This window comes from Cynocephalus volans, chromosome 8 (assembly GCF_027409185.1).
Source record: "Cynocephalus volans isolate mCynVol1 chromosome 8, mCynVol1.pri, whole genome shotgun sequence".
Classification (NCBI taxonomy): Eukaryota; Metazoa; Chordata; class Mammalia; order Dermoptera; family Cynocephalidae; genus Cynocephalus; species Cynocephalus volans.
In genome coordinates, this window is record NC_084467.1 from 108703263 (window position 1) to 108721214 (window position 17952).

The window sequence follows — 17952 nt, forward strand, 5'->3', positions numbered from 1 at the left end:
GGACAAAGGACACCTTATTGCTACTTTGGGATTTCAGCAGAAACTTCGTGGGTATCGGGATTGCGGGTGTGTGTGACAGTTTTGGTCTTCCGGTCTGTCGGAACCACTCATACCGCTGCTCGTGCTGTGTGGGGTGCACCTCTTTGGAGTTCCTGGAGGTGGTGCCAGACTAGAGTAGCAGCTATATTAACCAATAGACAGGGACGTTGTTGGGCCGGAAGCCAATGAGGAATCTGGTGGAGGAGCGGCGATAATCTGAGGAGGCAGGCGCCGGCCTGGAAGAACATGGGGCTGTACCAGAGGTGGCAACGGCTCCGTCTCCCGGGGTTACGAGCCTGCGGGCTACGCACGGTGCGTGAGGTACGCAAAAGTTCCGAACCGCTTCGGACCCAGCCAAAGCCCAAAGTGCAGGCTCTCAACCCGGGCTCACGCCGCTCCTCCTCTCCTTCGACCCCCAAATCCTCGGAGGGGCTACTCTAGCACTAAACTCGCCATCTGCTTCTCGAGTTAGCGTCCTGGAGTCATAGCCCCGCAGGGCCCCCAGCTTAGGGCCCTGTGTCACTCGGTCCCCTTAAAGACTAGGGATCAGGACTGAGGCCACTTAAGCATCCACAAGTCCTTCCATCCCCATTTCCAAGAAGGAATGATGGTACTTGTGTTACCTCATAATATTTTTTTTCAGGCAGCTGTGCCAACCCCTCCACACTGGTTGGCAGAGCGGCTTGGCCTTTTTGAGGAGCTATGGGCCGCTCAGGTAAAGAGGTTAGCGAACATGTCACAGAAGGAACCCCGGACCATTAAGATATCACTTCCTGGAGGCCAGAAAGTGGATGCTGTGGCATGGAACACAACCCCTTACCAACTAGCCCGGCAGATCAGGTACAAGGCCATCCTGTACCCATCAGGATTACCATTCTCCCTTTTACATCCTCTGCACTTTAGGAGGGAAAGAAAACTTGGTCTGCTTGTTTCCATTCCATCCCCATCAAGGTAGCCTTTCCTGAGGATTTGTTTTATCTGCATTAGTTTGAGTCTCTGCCCTTCCTCTCTTATCCACTGGGGAAGGAAATGATGGTTTCTATTGCTCTGGTGACTCATTTCTCATTTGCAGGTTTAGGGTTGCTGGAAGATTATTCCCTGTGAATTGTAACCCTTTTTCTTCATCCCCACCCCCCACTGCCAAGTTTAACTCTGGCAGATACAGCAGTAGCTGCTCAAGTAAATGGAGAACTTTATGATTTGGAGCGGCCCTTGGAGACAGATTCTGACCTCAGATTTCTAACATTTGATTCCCCAGAGGGCAAAGCGGTAAGTTTCTTCCCTATCAGGAATATAGTAGCTACTAAACTAAGAGATATTTAAGCAGGGAATTCTAACCTTTATTTCTTTTGCCTCAGTTTCTCCATTTGCCATTGGGAGGGAGACCTAGCACAGACTGTCTTGACTATCTGAGTGCTCCTGGCTAAGCTGGAAACTTAAGATGAGATTGGGCACGTTCAGGGTGGTATGGCCAGAGACTAAGCTGGAAATCTATGACGAAAGTTTTTACTTAGCCTTGGTCTATTAAGCAAACATCATTTGTGCTAGTGTAAGGGAGAGAAAGATAATAAGTTGAAAAACAGTAGGATAATACACCAATTCAGCCCCCTCAACTATTTTTTTTTTTTTTTTTTTTTTTTTTTTTAAAGATGACCGGTAAGGGGATCTTAACCCTTGACTTGGTGTTGTCAGCACCAGGCTCACACAGTGAGCAAACCGGCCATCCCTATATGGGATCCGAACCCGTGGCCTTGGTGTTATCAGCACCACACTCTCCCGAGTGAGCCCCAGGCCGGCCCAGCCCCCTCAACTCTTGAGCACATATGTTATATGTCATCTGTAGTATACGTTCAATTCTAACATGGCCTCCATAACTGAGCGCACAACCTGGTAACTTCCCCACTTTATCTTCTTCATATCAGCTTGGGGTAACACAGACCTTGTTATTAGGACCCTGAAAAATGGAGTTTTCATGTTATCTATGTATAGATAGTGACTAAATCCTAGAGGAGTAGTTGCATTGCATTAGATTCCTAGGATAGAACAAAATAGGACTAAAAGAACAAACAGAGCCCAAAGGAACCACTGGTTTAAGAAAATAGTTTACTCTGAAGCCCTTAATGGTTATAGGAGCAGCAAAAGAAGACTGACTGGCCTCCTACTTCTATGTTTCAGGACCAGGAAGCACCAAGGACTTGAGAGGTGGGGCCAGGGCAAAGATACTGGCCTTCTGCTTTCTTTTCTATTCAGTCTCTTCTTTTTCCCACTATTTAGTGGTTATCCCCAAAGTAGGTTCTCCATTTTGTGGTCGTTACTCCTAAAAGAACTACTGGTTTCCCCACCAGCTTCTTTAAGAAAGGATCAGAAATCAAGGGGTTAAGGAGAAGTTTATGAACTCATGAACTCCTTTCTTGTGAACCCAGGTGTTCTGGCACTCCAGCACCCATGTCCTGGGGGCAGCAGCTGAACAATTCCTAGGTGCTGTTCTCTGCCAAGGTCCAAGTACAGAATGTGGTTTTTACCATGATTTCTTCCTGGGAAAAGAGCGGTGAGTAGTGCAAGGAAGGAGAATGATTCTGGGGTGATTTCTAAGGCTTCTTTCTAAGAACTTGGGAATGTTCACTTTGGAGGAGAAAACTAGGGAAGGGCCTCTCTAAGCCTCAACTGTGACACTGATACCACCTTCTCCACTAGTCTGTGTACCTGCTCTTCTGTCTAACTTGGCTTGGAATTGATTTTTTCTAGCCTTCATGAATTCTTCAAATTTTACTTCTTTCTCTCATTACTGTTTTTGTACATCCACATTGTCTGCACTTAACTTCAGCATAGAACTTTTTCTCCAGCCATAAAATCTATACCTGATTTTCTGTTTTTGTTTTTACTGAGTTTGTCTGTATTTGTCAATAATTCTAGATTGGTTTTGGAGGGTAGGACTTTACCTCCTAGTCAACAGCGGTGTCACCCAGGTGATACTTCTTAGAGGATGCAAGCCAACCAACTCTCCTCTTTCCAGGACAGTCCGGGGCTCAGAATTGCCTGTTTTGGAGCGTATCTGCCAGGAGCTTGCAGCTGCTGCTCATCCATTCCGGAGGCTAGAGGCTTCCCGGGATCAGCTTCGCCAGCTCTTCAAGGTGGGATGGAGACACACAGTTTTAAGAGGAAGATCCAAAGGCATGAGGGAAAGGTGGCTCTCTCTCTAATGGGAATAAAGACTTGTCTACACTCTTCCCTTCTGCCTTCTTCTAGGATAATCCCTTTAAGCTTCACCTGATCGAGGAGAAAGTGACGGGCCCAACAGCAATAGTATATGGGTGAGAGCGGTCATTAAGGAAAACAGGGAGAGGTGGGGAAGCACTGTAGAAGGTCAGAAATGAGATAAGGGAAGAAAGATAAAAAGTAATCTGTGTTGCTTCAGAAAAAGAAATTGGAACAGGAATTGGTTTTTATCTGCCGTTGCTTTCTCTACTTGCAGAGCAGTTTCTTCCTTTTCATCTCCTCTTTCTGTCAACTAGTGGCTATGAGAGGAAGGAAATTAGAAGCTCAATAATCTAGAAACCACTAAGCGGCCTCTTTTTTCTCCAAGGTGTGGCATGTTGGTTGACCTTTGCCGGGGCCCCCACCTTCGGCATACTGGACAGATTGGAGGACTGAAGCTGCTAACGGTTAGTTGTGAGGGCAGAGTTAGGTTGACACTCCTGTTTTCACTGGATTGAGCAGGAGAATGGGAAGATGATTCTCTCAGCATCTTCTCTACTCTGACAGCTAAGGGAGGAATCCAGAAGGAGAAAAATACTTAGTTCCCACATTCTAGAAACTCCCAGTTTAATGGCAATACTGGACACCCTGCCAGGGCCCAGAAGCCAATTCAGATTCCCTAGTCTATCTGACATCAGTGATAAGGAGGGTGTGAACAGGCTAGACAGTGTCACATGGGTCATATAAAGAAGGCTTCTGTGGAGAGAAGGGGTACAGGGAGAATACCCTAAGTCGAGGACGTGCTTTTTATGAAAATAGTGTTTCTGGACAAGATAAGTTACTAGATGAGATGGGAGCAAGGACAGGCAGATGTATAGAGCAAAAAGCTCTAAATTGAAAACCTAGCCATCTGCACTGAGTTCCACTTTTCAAGTAATGAGGTATGTGGCCCTGGGTGAATCTCCTTACTCATTTTCCCCATCTATAAAATGAGGTTGTTAATTCCTGTCCTACCAGTAAATCCACCTCATAAAGACAGTGAAAAACAACTAATACAGGAGAAAGTATTTGAGAAAAATTAAAAAGTGCTTTATGGTGGGAGTGGGCAGACGGACAAGGTCCTGTTCCCCCTCGTTTAAAAAATATTTTTTGTTTTCCTTTGGCGGCTGGCCGGTACTGGGATCTGAGCCTTTGACCTTGGTGTTACAACATGGCGTTCTAACCAACTGTGCTAACCAGCCAGCCCCCCCCCCCAAATTTTTTTAAAGTACTATAAAATGTAGGCTATTTCTTCTTATTACTACTGGTTTTTTTGTTTGTTTTTTGGCAGCTGGCCGGTTTGGGGATCCACACCCTTCACATTGGTGTTATAACAGGACTACTGTTAAATAAATGAGCAAGCAGAGGCTTTTGAATTTCATATGGCAGGAATAGGATATGGTGTGGAAGACTGACTTTTCTAGCAGCTGTATGGGATATTGATAAGGGGACGGATAGACTGACATTTGACCAGAGCTTAGGGTTACTCCCTTAAGCAGTCATTGATTAGAAGAGGAAGGAACTAAATACAGGGGTACTGATAGCACAGTGGTAGTGAGAATGGAAAGAGAAAGAAGTTGCAGGGTAAGGTTAGGCTTGACCAGGATATATGTGGGAATCAAGAGTCAGGCAACCCCAAGGCTGTGAATGTGGAAGAGGAGTGTCTAGAGGATGGAGGTGTTCATCCTTCTGGTGATGATAGTGGGAAAGGAGTGAGAAAGATGAAATGGGATCATTGTCAAATGGCATATCGGTGCTTACATTGAGAGTATCGTGTAAGTCTTAAATGAGGTGCTTTCAGTCCTCATTTTCCCTTGTATTCCCCACATTCTCCCATAGAATTCATCATCCTTATGGAGGTCTTCAGGGGCCCCAGAGACACTGCAGAGAGTGTCAGGGGTTTCATTCCCCACAACAGAGTTGCTGAGGGCCTGGGAAGCAAGGAGGGAGGAAGCAGAGTTGCGAGACCACCGGCGCATTGGGAAGGTACAGAGATTGGGAAGATGGCGGCTGGGCGGGGATAAGGGATGGAGAGAGATGAAGGAACCTGATTGTGAAGTTGGGAGCAGATTCAGTCAGAGACTGAGCAGCTCTGTCAGTTATTTCTTTGGGGTTCTAAAGGCCTCTCCTCCCCCCTTGAAGTGATCATTTCCATTCCTAACCCCAGGAACAGGAGCTCTTCTTCTTTCATGAACTGAGCCCTGGGAGCTGCTTCTTTCTGCCACGAGGGACAAGGGTGTATAATGCACTCGTGGCCTTTATCAGGGTAAGGAGGACCCAAGACAAGGGAAAGGAAGACCAGGGGAGGGGGCTAACGGCCTGGAAGAAGCCAAGGTGTTTGGGTTAAAAGAGGGGAATTGGAAACAAAGTGCTGGTGACCTTTAGCAAGGTACAACAATTGTGTGGTCTGTAGTGGGGGAGCGTAAAGATGGGACATGTTATTTAATAGGTTGTAGCTGTGATCAGCATGGCCTGAGGGCCCAGGAAAATCATACAGCTGCCACTGTACCTCCTCTCCTTCCAGTTACTCTGACCTTCCATATCTGTACCCTCCTCTCCAGGCTGAGTACGCCCGCCGTGGTTTCTCAGAAGTGAAAACCCCCACGCTGTTTTCTACGAAACTCTGGGAGCAGTCAGGGCACTGGGAACATTATAGGGAAGACATGTTTGCCGTGCAGCCTCCAGGCCCTAACAAACCTGCCAGCTCCCAGAGTAACCACCCTAGAAAGCATTCCATGGACACACTCGCCCTCAAGCCCATGAACTGCCCTGCACACTGGTGAGCTGGGAGACAGGAGGCTTGGGTCCTCCCAGGACTAGAATTGTAATCAGGTTGCTAAATATTATGTAATAGAAAGCACCTTGGAAAGAGTATTGGGACCCTTGATCTGAGTTTTGAATTTGTCCTCAAGCTAACCATGTGAATTTGGGAAAATTATTGTACCTCTTTAGGCCTAAGTCTCCTTACGAGTAATGTCAAGGATTTGGGGTTGCATCTAAGGTTGCATCAGCTCAGTGCCCATCACAGAACAGGGGCATAGTAAATGAGGTCTGTTATTGTGTTACTGAGAACCAGGCAGAGCTCAAACTGTGATGACTGGGAGTGACAGGACTCAGTGGGAGGATGTGCCAAGGCTGGAAAGGGCATTAGCAGATGGTGCGGAGAAAGTAAGGCAAGCAGAATGGGTGAAGGAGCAGTTTTCAGGCTATGTCCCTCTGTGGCCCTGACTGCTCCCCACCCCAACCTCAGCCTGATGTTCGCCCACCGGCCCAGATCCTGGCGGGAGCTGCCCCTGCGACTGGCGGACTTCGGGGCCCTGCACCGGGCCGAGGCCTCTGGCAGTCTTGGGGGACTGACCCGGCTGCGGCGTTTTCAGCAGGATGACGCTCACATCTTCTGTGCACCAGATCAGGTGGCCCCTTCCCAGCTCCACCAAAACATTTCTTTTTTTTCTTTTTTCTTTTTTTTTTTTAATAAGATGACCGGTAAGGGGATCTCAACCCTTGGCTTGGTGTTGTCAGCACCACGCTCAGCCAGTGAGCAAACCGGCCATCCCTATATAGGATCCGAACCCGTGGCCTTGGTGTTATCAGCACCGCACTCTACCGAGTGAGCCATGGGCCGGCCTTCCACCAAAACATTTCTAAACCCCCTTTCATTCTCCCTGTGAACCTCCGACAACCCTGACTTTCTGTTGCCCTCTGTATATACTGCAATTTAGCTACATTCCACCCCCAGCTTTCTTCTGCTACCTATGTTTTTGCTCTCTGTTTCCCCCAAACTACTATCACCCTGATCTGTAGCTGGCACACAACTCACCCATCTTTATTTCCTGCCCCCAGCTAGAAACAGAGATCCAAGGCTGTCTCAATTTCCTTCGCTCTGTCTATGCTGTCCTTGGCTTCTCCTTCCGCCTGGCACTGTCCACCCGGCCGTCTGGTTTCTTGGGGGAGCCTTGCCTTTGGGACCAGGCTGAACAGGTGAGCAGGAGGTAGGGAAGGAGAGGAAAATAAACCACTCTCCAGTGGAAGGGGAGGGGACATAGTAACCAGGGACCTCAGAGGCATATGCCACGGAGTCATTTATTGAAGACTAGAGGGATGTGTTGCTCGTGAAGTCTAAGGAGATATATTTCTCTTGTCTCATTCCCTTTGAAGGTTCTTCAACAGGCTCTGGAGGAATTTGGAGAACCCTGGGACCTCAGCCCTGGAGATGGTGCCTTCTATGGGCCTAAGGTAAGCTGAGAACCCTAGTTAGAGTTTTATTTATTCATTTTTGGTTTAGTTTCATTAAATTTTTAGTAGACACAAAGACTTTTTTTTTTTTTTTGGTGGCTGGGTGGTATTGGGAACTGAACCCTTGACCTTGGTATGAGCTAACTGCCCAGCCCCAAAGAAATATTTTTATTTGTAGTGGTTTTTTTTTTTTTTTCTTTCTGTAAAGAAATGTTTTTAAACTGTAGGATATAAAGAATAGCAACACATTTCCTGCCCCCATGGAACTTGCGGTCTAGTGAGGGCTGTAGAAAGTAAATAGGCCATGTCAGTGCTCTGGGAGCAGTGCTGTGTGGGTCCTAAGGGAGCATGTTAGCGGGGGTTAGCATTACTTGGGGAGTCAGGAAAGGCCTGCAGGAATCGCTTTCCAGTCTGAAAAAAGAGTAATTGTTGGCCGAGTAAAGAGGTGTTTTAGGAGGGAGCAGTGTAGGCAGAGGCTGGGGTAGGGGTGAAAACTCACATGGCAAGTTAGAAGAAGTGAAAAAAGTTGCAGGGGGAAAGGACAGAAAAGTGTCTGCTGGATTTAGTAAAAAGGCTGTCAGGTTTTGAAGGACCATTTTTGGTAAAGTGGGACCTGGGTGTGGAGTCAGAAGTGAATGAATGAACATAATTCTTTCAAGAATTTTTGCTCTTATAAAGGCAAAGGAGAGTAGCTAAAGTGTCCTGGGTAGTTGAAAGACTTTTAGGAAGGGAGAGATTTGAAAATGTTTAAATGCTATGATGAGAGGGAGACTATGGGCATCAATCTCTGCTTTTGTGTCTGTGTGGTATATGACACATTGGGGCAGCACTGAGCAGTTCTGTTGCAGGACCAAGGAGGTAGGAGGCTAAGGTGCCACCAGGGTGGGCTTTTGCCATATGGATGTGACAGAAGAAAAATGGATGGTATAAGGGAACTAGGGAGAATGGTTACAGCTGCCTGGGGAAAGAAACAAGGTGGGAAGGGCCTGGAGATGGAAGGAAAAAGGAGTTAAGGAACCTATGGGTTGAAGAGCCAGGAATAGGAATAATTATCAGAGCTGGAAGACCAAGAGAAAGTAATCAGAGTAGGGTGTTTGATGGGCTGATTCAGAGGTGCATCTATTGGGGGAGATGACAGGATGAAAGATGTAGCCATAGTGGGGGCGTGGGTAATATTGTAACCCAGTTATTAAGTGGAGAGAGTTACTGAGAGCCACGGCCAGAGTAAGTGAACTAGAGTGAAGTAGAGCAGTAGATTATGATACAGCTGGGTGACGTGACTCTCCAAATAGCCTGGGACATGGGTAAGTTGAAGGGTGGAGTGGTACAGATAATGGAGGATGATACTGGCTCTGGTTTCTCTCATGCCCTGCCATCTGTCTGCCCAGATTGATGTGCACCTCCGTGATGCCCTGGGTCGGCCCCATCAGTGTGGGACAATCCAGCTTGACTTCCAGTTGCCCCTGAGATTTGACCTGCAGTACAAAGGGTACAGAACCTTGTCCTGTCCCTATTGCCTTTGAGTTGTTCACCCCATGGAATAGGTAAACAATTTCCCCTCTACGTTTGACCCCCCAAACTAAACCAAATCCTCCACACCCTCCCCTGCCCAGGCTGAAGAGTTCTTAAAAACTGGAAAGTGACCTTGGGTGCATAATTTGTCACACTTCCATCATTCCTTCCACCCCCCTTTTCCCTCCAAGGCAGGCGGGGGCCCTGGAGCGTCCAGTCCTCATTCACCGAGCAGTGCTCGGTTCTGTGGAAAGACTGTTGGGAGTGCTGGCAGAAAGCTGTGGAGGAAAATGGTGAGACTTCTGACACTTGATTTCTGTTCTGGCCTTCAAACCAGGTAGTTTGTGCTCCAGATCCCATGCCCCTTCATATCCCAGCTTCTGTTTGGTTCTCAACTCTGCCCCCTGAAGTGCACTTCTGGCCAGAGCCAGAGTGAATCATTTGCCCTCCTCTGTTCTCTCCCCAACCAGGCCCCTGTGGCTGTCCCCATTCCAGGTGGTGGTCATCCCTGTGGGGACTGAGCAAGAGGAATATGCCAGAGAGGTGAAGAATTGGGGGCAATGGAAGGGGCAGAAGCAGGACCAGTAGGGAGTCGTGCCATCAGTGGGTAGGAAGAGACCGCACAGAGTAGTGGACAGGGTACAGCACTTGGAGCCATGAGACTGGGTTTGAATGGCAACTCTCCTATATGCTGCAAATTCTACATCCAAAAAAGGAGACTAATCCTGACTGTAGAGGTGTGTGAAAATCAAACAAATTAATAAATGTTAAATTCTGCCAATAGAGCAATTGGCACAAAAGTGGCTTGAGTAAATATTGATTTTATTTTTCCTTTCTAATGAGAATTGAGGATATGGCCAGTACCAGAGTTGAGCAAGCAGTGGTTGGTAGATCAGTGGCTGGAAGCAGGTGAAGTCCAGGGAATAATCGGGAGCTCATCTCCTGTAGGAGGCAGACAGAAAAGTTGTGGGGTTGGGAATGGGGAAGAGGCCTTAGTGTTGGGGTGAGATGGAGAGAGGTTGTTGGTGAGAACTGTGAGAGCACCGAGGCAGGGGAAGGAGGAGTGGATGGGGGGATTGAGAAATAGTGGCATCAGACTGCTCTAGCTCCTCCACCTTCCGCTGATTTAACTTCCTGTCACCAAACCTCTGTCCCAGGCACAACAGAGCCTACGGGCTGCAGGACTGGCCAGTGACCTGGATGGTGACTCTGGACTGACCCTCAGCCGGAGAGTCCGCCGGGCCCAGCTTGCCCACTACAATTTTCAATTTGGTAAGCAAGTGGGTCAGCCCAGGACCTCAGAGTCCTGTGTTCTCCCATCTGCCTTCTGCATTCTTCTTTATTAAATTTAGTTATCTGCCTATTTGGGTTAATTGAGGCTCATAACCTGAGGTAAGTAGGAGCCAGGATTCAGGACACCTGACTCATTTGGGCCCGAGGTTCCTTCACACCATGCTCCCACTTCCCCCACAACCACTTCTGACCCTCAGAACAGTTTTCCTCTTATTAACCCCACCCCAGCTCTTGGTGTCCGTTAGGTTAATTAAGGGAACATCAGAGAGAAAGGGAGGGGAAGGGTTAATAAGGTGTTAGTTAATTAGCCTTGTTTATTCCAGACCTAGATGGAGTCAGCCCTAAGGGATGAGGAGATAGGCCTTAAGGAGAAAATCTACAGTGTCTTGCTCCTGCTTTTTTCATTTTTCAGGATTCAGAGCTCTGTCGTGAGGGCAAGGAGCAAAAATTCCTCAGCCAGATGACCTGATTCTCTAGTTTTACACACCTCCCTCATCCTGCCGGCACCCTTTTTTTGGGGTGGGGGCAGCTGGCCGGTAGAGGGATATGAACCCTTGACCTTGTTGTTATAAGGCAGTGCTCTAACGAACTGAGCTAACTGGCCAGTCCTGACAGCACTTGGAGCAAGCTGTCTCACAGTCCCATGGACTTGCACATGTGTGTTCCACTCCTGCCATCTTCCCCTTCATTTAATGCGTCCCTCTCCCCCAACACACACACACACAGTTTCTCTCGTGTCTGGCTCTCGATCTGTTTGTCTTTCTCTGACTGACTCTAGTATCTCTGACCCCTGGGCTTTTGACTAGAAGTGATAAGGCATGTAGGGACTGGAACATTTCCTTATCTCCTCAGGATGAGCAGGAAACTGGAGAGAGCAGGCACAGCTAAATATATCCTTTCTTTGAACTGTATCTGGGCTCTGCTCCCACCCTTCCTAAAGATTTAGGTCTCTTAAGATTCTGCATAACAAAAGGAAATAATAGCCCATGTGGATGAATTTGCCCTGAGATTTCTAAACCTCCCTTCCTCTTCCTGCAGTGGTTGGCCAGAAAGAGCAAAGTAAGAGAACAGTGAACATTCGGACTCGTGATAATCGTCAGCTTGGGGAATGGGACTTGACTGAGGCTGTGCAGCGGCTGCTGGAGCTGCAGAACACCAGGGTTCCAAATGCTGAAGAAATTTTCTGAGCCTTTGTACGCAGATGAGGCAAAGACCTGCCAGAGCCATCAGCCTCCTTTAACACAGGAAATGCCAGCTCAACTGACAGTCTGGAGTCCACCAGAATCTTCAGCAGAACCCGTGTGGCGGCACATATCTGCTCTCCTGAAGAGAGACTTGGTTTGGGAGCCCAGAGGGAGGGAAGCTGTAACTGTTTAGAGTGAGGAGAGTAAAACCAAAAAAATAAACTTGAAGCTACTGGGTGTGTGTTTACATCTCTGAATCCTGAGAGGGAGGATAAAAGGAAGTTTGACTCTGTCTCTCTATTTTTTGTCCCAGAGAGTTGGGGAAATTGAAAAGGGATAGCCCAGGCTTCTGACTGGTAGGGGGTGCCCTCAGATAGCTTTCCTCCTCCCCATTGTAAGATCCTTAGTGCCCAGTTCCCCTAGCCCCAGTACAGTAAGTTGGCAGATCCCATCTCCACAGAAGGTAGCATACAGATGGAGAAACTGAGGCACAGACTAAGGGCTCAAACATCTTGCTCCATGATTCTCTGAATCAGTTTCTCTCACGGTTATAAGAATGCTCCCTTCCCATCACCCCCATTCTTCTCGATCCTCTGAGGAGGCTTCAGGGTGAGTTTGGGAGGAGTGGCTGCCAGAGGAGGAGCAGCTGGGACTGAGTCATGGCAGGAAGCTGAGGAGGGCGGGAGATAGCACCAGACAGCCATATAAAAAGTAGGAGACAGCCCTGAACTTCCCAATAGCACTAACAGCAACCAGAGAAGCAGACTTCAGCAGACCAGCCCTTCCAATCCAGATCTGCCTGATAGGACCCACTTTCTCGGTGGCCAGTGACCGGTCCTTGCCCCAGGATGTGGACCATGTCCAGAGCAGCCTTGGTCTTGGTCTGTTTGGCCGTAGCTTCTGCGGCCTCTGAGGGAGGTGAGTGGGGGTGGGGTCAGCACTTGGAAAGGAGTCCTGGCAGCATGGGCAAGGGCCTGGGTCCAGGCATCCTAAACAGCTCATCACCAGCAGGGTGATTCTCCATTTGGCCTCCCTTTCGCTGGGGCTCTGGAGCCTTTAACCAGGGAGGCAGGGGCCAGGGTCACAGGAAGAAAGGAGTTTCAAGAGATTGCTGCCAAGAAACACAAAATTGGAGTCAAATGGATAACTGAGGGGATGGGTGGATCCACAGAGTAAGGGACCTCTGCCTAAGGAGGATGTATGTAGGGGGCCTATTAGGCAGAGAGGGGGAGAGGGAAAGGTCCCCAGGCTGCTCAAAACTGGTTCGCTGACCCAGGGAGCCTTGACTGGTTAGAGGAGTTGAGGGGGTGTCCATCCACAGACCCTCTATCCAGCACACACACTTTATCTGCTTCAATGCCTGAACAAATCAGGGAACTCCTGGGGGAGACTGTTGAGAGTATGTCAATAGTCTGTATCTCTGTAAAGTCCTACATCATTGTCCCTCCCAGTTCCTAGTCTCTTGTGCCTGCAGATCAACTATGAGTGATTCCTTTCCCTGTGCCTGTCCCAGTCCGCCTGGTCCTAAATTGAGACCTAAACTGAGGAGGAGCTGTGACTAGCTGAAGGTGGGGCACTTAAACTTCTGGATGGGGTCCTTATTAGAAGGCCTGAAGGTAGTTTAAAGGGCCTGGAGTAGGAGGGTAGGTGGAGGAGGTGGGCAACTGAGACTCCAATGAGCTCAAGGGCCGGACTGTGTCCTCTGAAAGCTAGAGAAGCATCACAGCAGAGGTTGTGGGGAGGACACCCCACCAGACCTGAGGGGAAGGCTCTCATAGAGGAAATTAGGGCCTTAGGCCCAGCCTCTGAGCCAGGTAGAGGTAGAGGTATAGAATATCACCAGCTTTCTCAGAACCCAGCAGGTCATATCAAGGTGTGTTTTGGGTAGGAGGGATTTGGGGACATGGGGCAGGTGCAATACAGAGGGGCTTCACGTGTCTTGGTTGTCTTTCCTACACTCTTGACCTCCACAGCCTCCCCATCTCTTGCTCAGGGCCGGGAAAGGGCTGTTCAAAACCATCCCTGACTCACCCTTCCTCCCTCCAGGCCTCAAGGATCCAGGACAGAGGGAGCTGAGGCCAGAGCACCTTCAAGAAGGTAAGAGTTTGGGGGAGCAGCATGGGATTGGGAGTCCAGAGGAGCTGTAGGTGCTGACTGTCTTCCCTCTTGCCTCTAGTTGGCTATGCAGCACCCCCCTCCCCACCGCTGACCCACAGCCTCCCCATGGGTCACCCTGACACCTTTCAGCATGGCCCTCCCTTTGAGGGACAGAGTGAAGGTAAAGCCACCACACGCCCTTCTCAGTTACCCCTCCAGGTTTCTAATCTGGCCTCCTTCCCACTCTTCAGATGGAGAGGAGGGAAGAAGCCCCCTCTCCTGGCCTTGGCTAGGAGAAAGGATGGGCTGCTCACACACCCCCGCTTCCTCCGTAGTGCAGCCCCCGCCCTCTCGGGAAGCCACCCCTGTCCAAGAGGAGGAGCTGCCTCCTCCCCAACTCCCTGTTGAAAAGGAAGGTGAGTGCTTGCTTGCTTTGTCCCATTAGGGATCTTGCTGACACTACTCTGATCCTTGCTCCTTTGCGCCCTCACCCATGTCTTGCAGTGGATCCTCCTCCCCCTCAGGAAGCCATACCCCTCCAAGAAGAGCTGCCCCCTCCCCCACTCCCTATTGAACAGAAGGAAGGTAAGCAACCCCCACCCCTCTTTACCAATAACCTTTACCCCCGCCTTACCCAGAGCAGGGGCTGTGGAGGTAAACGAGATGGTGGGCTCTGCCACTTACTTGTGTGACGTTGGGTAAGTTACTTACCTCTCCAAGCCTTAGATTCTTCCTTTGTAAAATTGAGGATATAATACCTATTTTATAAAGTTATGTGATTAAATGACATAAAAATAGCATTTATTTTCACTTGCTTCTCTATTGAGTTCCTCTTTATGAATGGGAACTAGCCATGTTCCTCTCTTCTAGAGATGTCCATCCCAACATGATTTTTGCTTACTCCTTCTACCCCAGTAGACCCACCTCTCCTACATCAGGAAGAGATGATCTTCCAATCTGATCAGAGAGAGGGTGAGTAACAGCTTTGGTCTGTCCATCCCCCTGTTTAGCACGCAAGACCCTGGGGAGAGGATCTGGGAGCCAGAGCCTTGGGAAGGAGTACAAGGAGCAGGACTGATTTGGGAGGGGTGGGGGCAGCTGTGAGGGAGACACCTGTCATGCCTCAATTTTTTCAGTCAATCATGCTGAAAGTTAAAAGCCACAAGTTAATTTCTACCTCATTTCCCCCTTATCCTCCCAAACCTTTCTCCTCAGCCCCTAGCCATCCTAGCAACAACCCCCTCAGTCCTCCTAGCTCATTCAGCCTTTGCTTATTCCTCCACATGTGTCCCCCTCCCACTCTGTTTTCCCCATTCTAGAAAAGCCTGCTCCCTTTGTGGGCCAGGGCTCTCCAGAGCCTGAATCTTGGAATCCAGCCCAGCACTGCCAACAGCGCCGATTCCGAGGGGGCTGGGCCCACAGGCTGGACGGCTTCCCCCCTGGGAGGCCTTCTCCAGACAATCTGAACCAGATCTGCCTTCCTGACAGACAACATGTGGTATATGGCCCCTGGAACCTGCCACAGACTGGCTACTCCCACCTTAGTCGCCAGGGTGAGACCCTCAATTTCCTAGAGACTGGATATTCCCGCTGCTGCCGCTGCCGTAGCCGCAAAAACCGCCTAGACTGTGCAAAACTTGTGGTAAGGGTTGAGCTCTTGATGCTGGGGGTGTCCTTTAACTCCCAAACTGTAGGTGGGTATTTGAAGGGCTAGAGGCCTAGGCCAGGGTATGGAGGAAACATAGGTCCCTGTCGTTGGCCCTACGTTGGGCCTCCCTAGTGTGCCAGGAGAGCAGAGGACAGGCACTGCTTCTTTCTTATCTATCTGCCCAGGGTCCTTTCCTGGAGCCTGGGAGGAAGGCAGGAATGTGGACAATGGGCTGCCGGGCTGATCCACCCCTCTCGCTCTAGTGGGAGGACGCAATGACCCGGTTCTGTGAGGCCGAGTTCTCAGTCAAGACTCGAGCCCACCAGTGCTGCAAACAGCAGGGGGAGGCTCGATTCTCCTGCTTCCAGGAGGAAGCTCCCCAGCCACACTACCAGCTCCGGGCCTGCCCCAGCCACCAGCCTGGTATTTCCTCGGGCCCTGAGCTGCCTTTTCCCCCTGGGGTGCCCACACTGGACAATGTCAAAAACATCTGCCACCTGAGACGCTTCCGCTCTGTGCCACGCAACCTCCCAGCTACTGACCCCCTCCAAAGAGAGCTTGAGGCTCTGACCCGGCTGGAGGGAGAGTTCCAGCGCTGCTGCCGCCAGGGGAACAACCACACCTGTACATGGAAGGCTGTAAGTGGGCGTCCCAGCCCCCCAAGAACCTGCCTGCCCGCCTGCCCATCTCCGACCTCCGATCCCGCCGGTCCATCCATCCATGTAGCTCCCTGCTGTGAGCACGTCCACCTGTTCATCTGCTTGTGACTGTCAGTCCATCCATTGTGTTCATCATCTGAATCTATTCATCTTGAGCCCTCATCCTACACTGCTGGACTCATCACCCATGACCCCATACATGTACCTGTCTGCCATCCATCCGTCCAACTCTGACCTCACCTAACCCTCTCCATCTACTGTTCCAGCTCATCTCCTGTGGCCAACTCAGAAGCTCATCTGTGCCTCCACCCTTCTACCTTCCCAGCCCCACGCATCCACAGCTGCCTCCTTGCCCTCTGGTTCTTTGCCCTCCCCTCTTGGCCCTGGGAGCCACTCATCTCATAACCAGGGCATTAGGGGAAATAGATGGTCAAGAGAGAAGGGGCCAAGTGTCCAGGCTCCTGACCTCCCTCTCTCTGGCCCACAGTGGGAGGATACCCTTGACCGATACTGTGACCAGGAACAAGCTGTAAAGACCCACCACCACTTGTGCTGCCACTACCCTCCTAGCCCTGCCCGGGATGAGTGCTTTGCCCAACGGGCTCCCTACCCCAACTATGACCGGGACATCTTGACCCTTGACATCAGCCGAGTCACTCCCAACCTCATGAGCCATCTCTGTGGAAACCAAAGAGTTCTCACCAAGCAGTGAGTCTTGCCCAGTTCTTCCTCAACTCCCTTCCCCTCCCCAAAACCTCCCTTCTGGGGCACCCTTGGGAAGAGCAAACTCATAGTCTCCCAGCACCATTTTGATGCCCAGGGGATGCCCAAAGACTCTGATCTCTGCCCCTTTTACACCAATGTAGTAAACAGATTCCTGGGCTGATTCGGAACATGACTGCCCACTGCTGTGACCTGCCATTTCCAGAACAGGCCTGCTGTGCGGAGGAGGAGGTGAGTGTGTGGGAAGGAGGCATCTCAGTCTCCAGAGGAATACAGGGGAGGGAAGGGAGAGGACTAGAACTACAGGCCACTCCTTCTCTTTAGTACCTCAAACCAGTGCACAGAAATAACAAGAACTAGTGAGGGATATGTTTTTCTTGGTTCCAAAAGTCTTCATTCCTGACCTGGCCTGTTCCCCACCACTAAGTTCCTATTATGCCTTCTCTGGGCTTCAAGCTTCTGGCACTTCCAGATATGTGCATCTGTCAGTCACAAGGAATCCAGCTGTACAAGGCAGGCTTGCACTCTCTGTGGGCCCCAGGAAGGGATCCAGGAGAAGAAAAGTAGAAGCTGACAGAAGGGGGACTTTGGGTACCCAAGTATCCATGCCTGACCTGGGACCAGCCCCCTCCTCCATTGTCTGTGCTTTACTCTTCCGCTTCATCAGAAATTAGCTTTCATCGATGATCTGTGTGGTCCCCGACGTAAATTCTGGAGAGACCCTGCCCTCTGCTGTGACCTGAGTCCCGGGGATGAACAGACCAACTGCTTCAACACCAATTATCTGAGGAATGTGGCTCTAGTAGCTGGAGACACTGGGGATGCCAAGGGCCAGGGGGAGCACGGCCCAACTGGGGGAACAAATATCAGCCCCACCCCTAAGCCCAAGGAAGAATGAGTCACCCCAGAGCCTTGGAGGATCGGATGTAGGGAACCCCACCCTACCCCACCCTCCTCAAACACTCATTACAGTAAACACTTCTTGGATTTGGTGTTCCCCTTGTCTATAACACCACACACAAACACACCCTCCTAAGCTTGGATGATGTTCTGAGTTGGCCACAGGAGATGAGCTGCTTGGATTTCCTTCAGTGAGGGGCCCCTGAGGCCCACTGCCCTGCTGCCACTGACTGAGCAGATGTTCCACAGGCTGTGTGATGGGACCATAACTAAATGGCTTGACTTCACTATTTGTCATCTTGAATTTATTCACATTTTAAAAAATATGGAATGCTTCACCAATTTGCTTGTTGTCCTTGCACAGGGGTCATGCTAATCTTCCCTGCAACCTTCCAATTTTTAGTGCATGTGCCGCTGAAGCAAGCAC

At 49.9% G+C, this 17952-nt stretch overlaps 2 protein-coding genes and 1 non-coding gene across 8 annotated transcripts; 2 read left to right on the plus strand and 1 right to left on the minus strand.

The window, feature by feature from the left end:
- Positions 1–259: 259 nt before the first annotated feature.
- TARS2 (threonyl-tRNA synthetase 2, mitochondrial) lies at positions 260–11733 on the plus strand. 2 transcript variants are annotated; one of them, XM_063106887.1, is made up of 18 exons: positions 260–360; positions 683–879; positions 1185–1308; positions 2463–2587; positions 3053–3170; positions 3286–3350; positions 3623–3701; positions 5113–5259; positions 5441–5539; positions 5835–6052; positions 6524–6686; positions 7117–7254; positions 7432–7509; positions 8898–8998; positions 9213–9314; positions 9492–9564; positions 10179–10293; positions 11353–11733. In XM_063106887.1, exons 1-18 carry the CDS (start codon positions 286–288, stop codon positions 11499–11501), a joined length of 2166 nt encoding a protein of 721 aa, XP_062962957.1. In that variant the 5' UTR covers positions 260–285; the 3' UTR covers positions 11502–11733. The 2 variants fall into 2 exon arrangements, with proteins under 2 accessions (XP_062962957.1, XP_062962958.1); XM_063106888.1 differs by lacking the exons at positions 260–360; positions 683–879 and adding an exon at positions 896–990.
- A 515-nt stretch (positions 11734–12248) lies between these two features.
- ECM1 (extracellular matrix protein 1) lies at positions 12249–17799 on the plus strand. 5 transcript variants are annotated; one of them, XM_063104126.1, is made up of 11 exons: positions 12249–12416; positions 13545–13595; positions 13675–13776; positions 13931–14011; positions 14100–14180; positions 14511–14567; positions 14915–15237; positions 15507–15881; positions 16390–16610; positions 16769–16856; positions 17293–17799. In XM_063104126.1, the coding sequence occupies exons 1-11, from the start codon at positions 12347–12349 to the stop codon at positions 17521–17523; spliced, it is 1680 nt and encodes a 559-aa protein (XP_062960196.1). In that variant the 5' UTR covers positions 12249–12346; the 3' UTR covers positions 17524–17799. The 5 variants fall into 5 exon arrangements, with proteins under 5 accessions (XP_062960196.1, XP_062960197.1, XP_062960199.1 ...); XM_063104127.1 differs by having other exon boundaries at positions 14514–14567; XM_063104129.1 differs by lacking the exon at positions 15507–15881.
- Positions 17800–17844: 45 nt separating this feature from the next.
- Positions 17845–17952, minus strand: LOC134385328 (U6 spliceosomal RNA). The gene has a single exon (XR_010024320.1). It is a non-coding gene; the product is annotated as a U6 spliceosomal RNA (small nuclear RNA).

Bases quoted from the DNA above. Each gene is read 5' to 3' on its own strand.
- TARS2 (XM_063106887.1), top strand. From the start codon at position 286: ATGGGGCTGTACCAGAGGTGGCAACGGCTCCGTCTCCCGGGGTTACGA. The intron at 7,255-7,431 runs GTGAGCAGGAGG...TTCCCTTTGAAG, and splicing joins TTTGGGACCAGGCTGAACAG to GTTCTTCAACAGGCTCTGGA. The intron at 8,999-9,212 runs GTACAGAACCTT...TTTCCCTCCAAG, and splicing joins TTTGACCTGCAGTACAAAGG to GCAGGCGGGGGCCCTGGAGC.
- ECM1 (XM_063104126.1), top strand. From the start codon at position 12,347: ATGTGGACCATGTCCAGAGCAGCCTTGGTCTTGGTCTGTTTGGCCGTA. The intron at 12,417-13,544 runs GTGAGTGGGGGT...TCCTCCCTCCAG, and splicing joins TTCTGCGGCCTCTGAGGGAG to GCCTCAAGGATCCAGGACAG. The intron at 14,181-14,510 runs GTAAGCAACCCC...CTTCTACCCCAG, and splicing joins CCCTATTGAACAGAAGGAAG to TAGACCCACCTCTCCTACAT.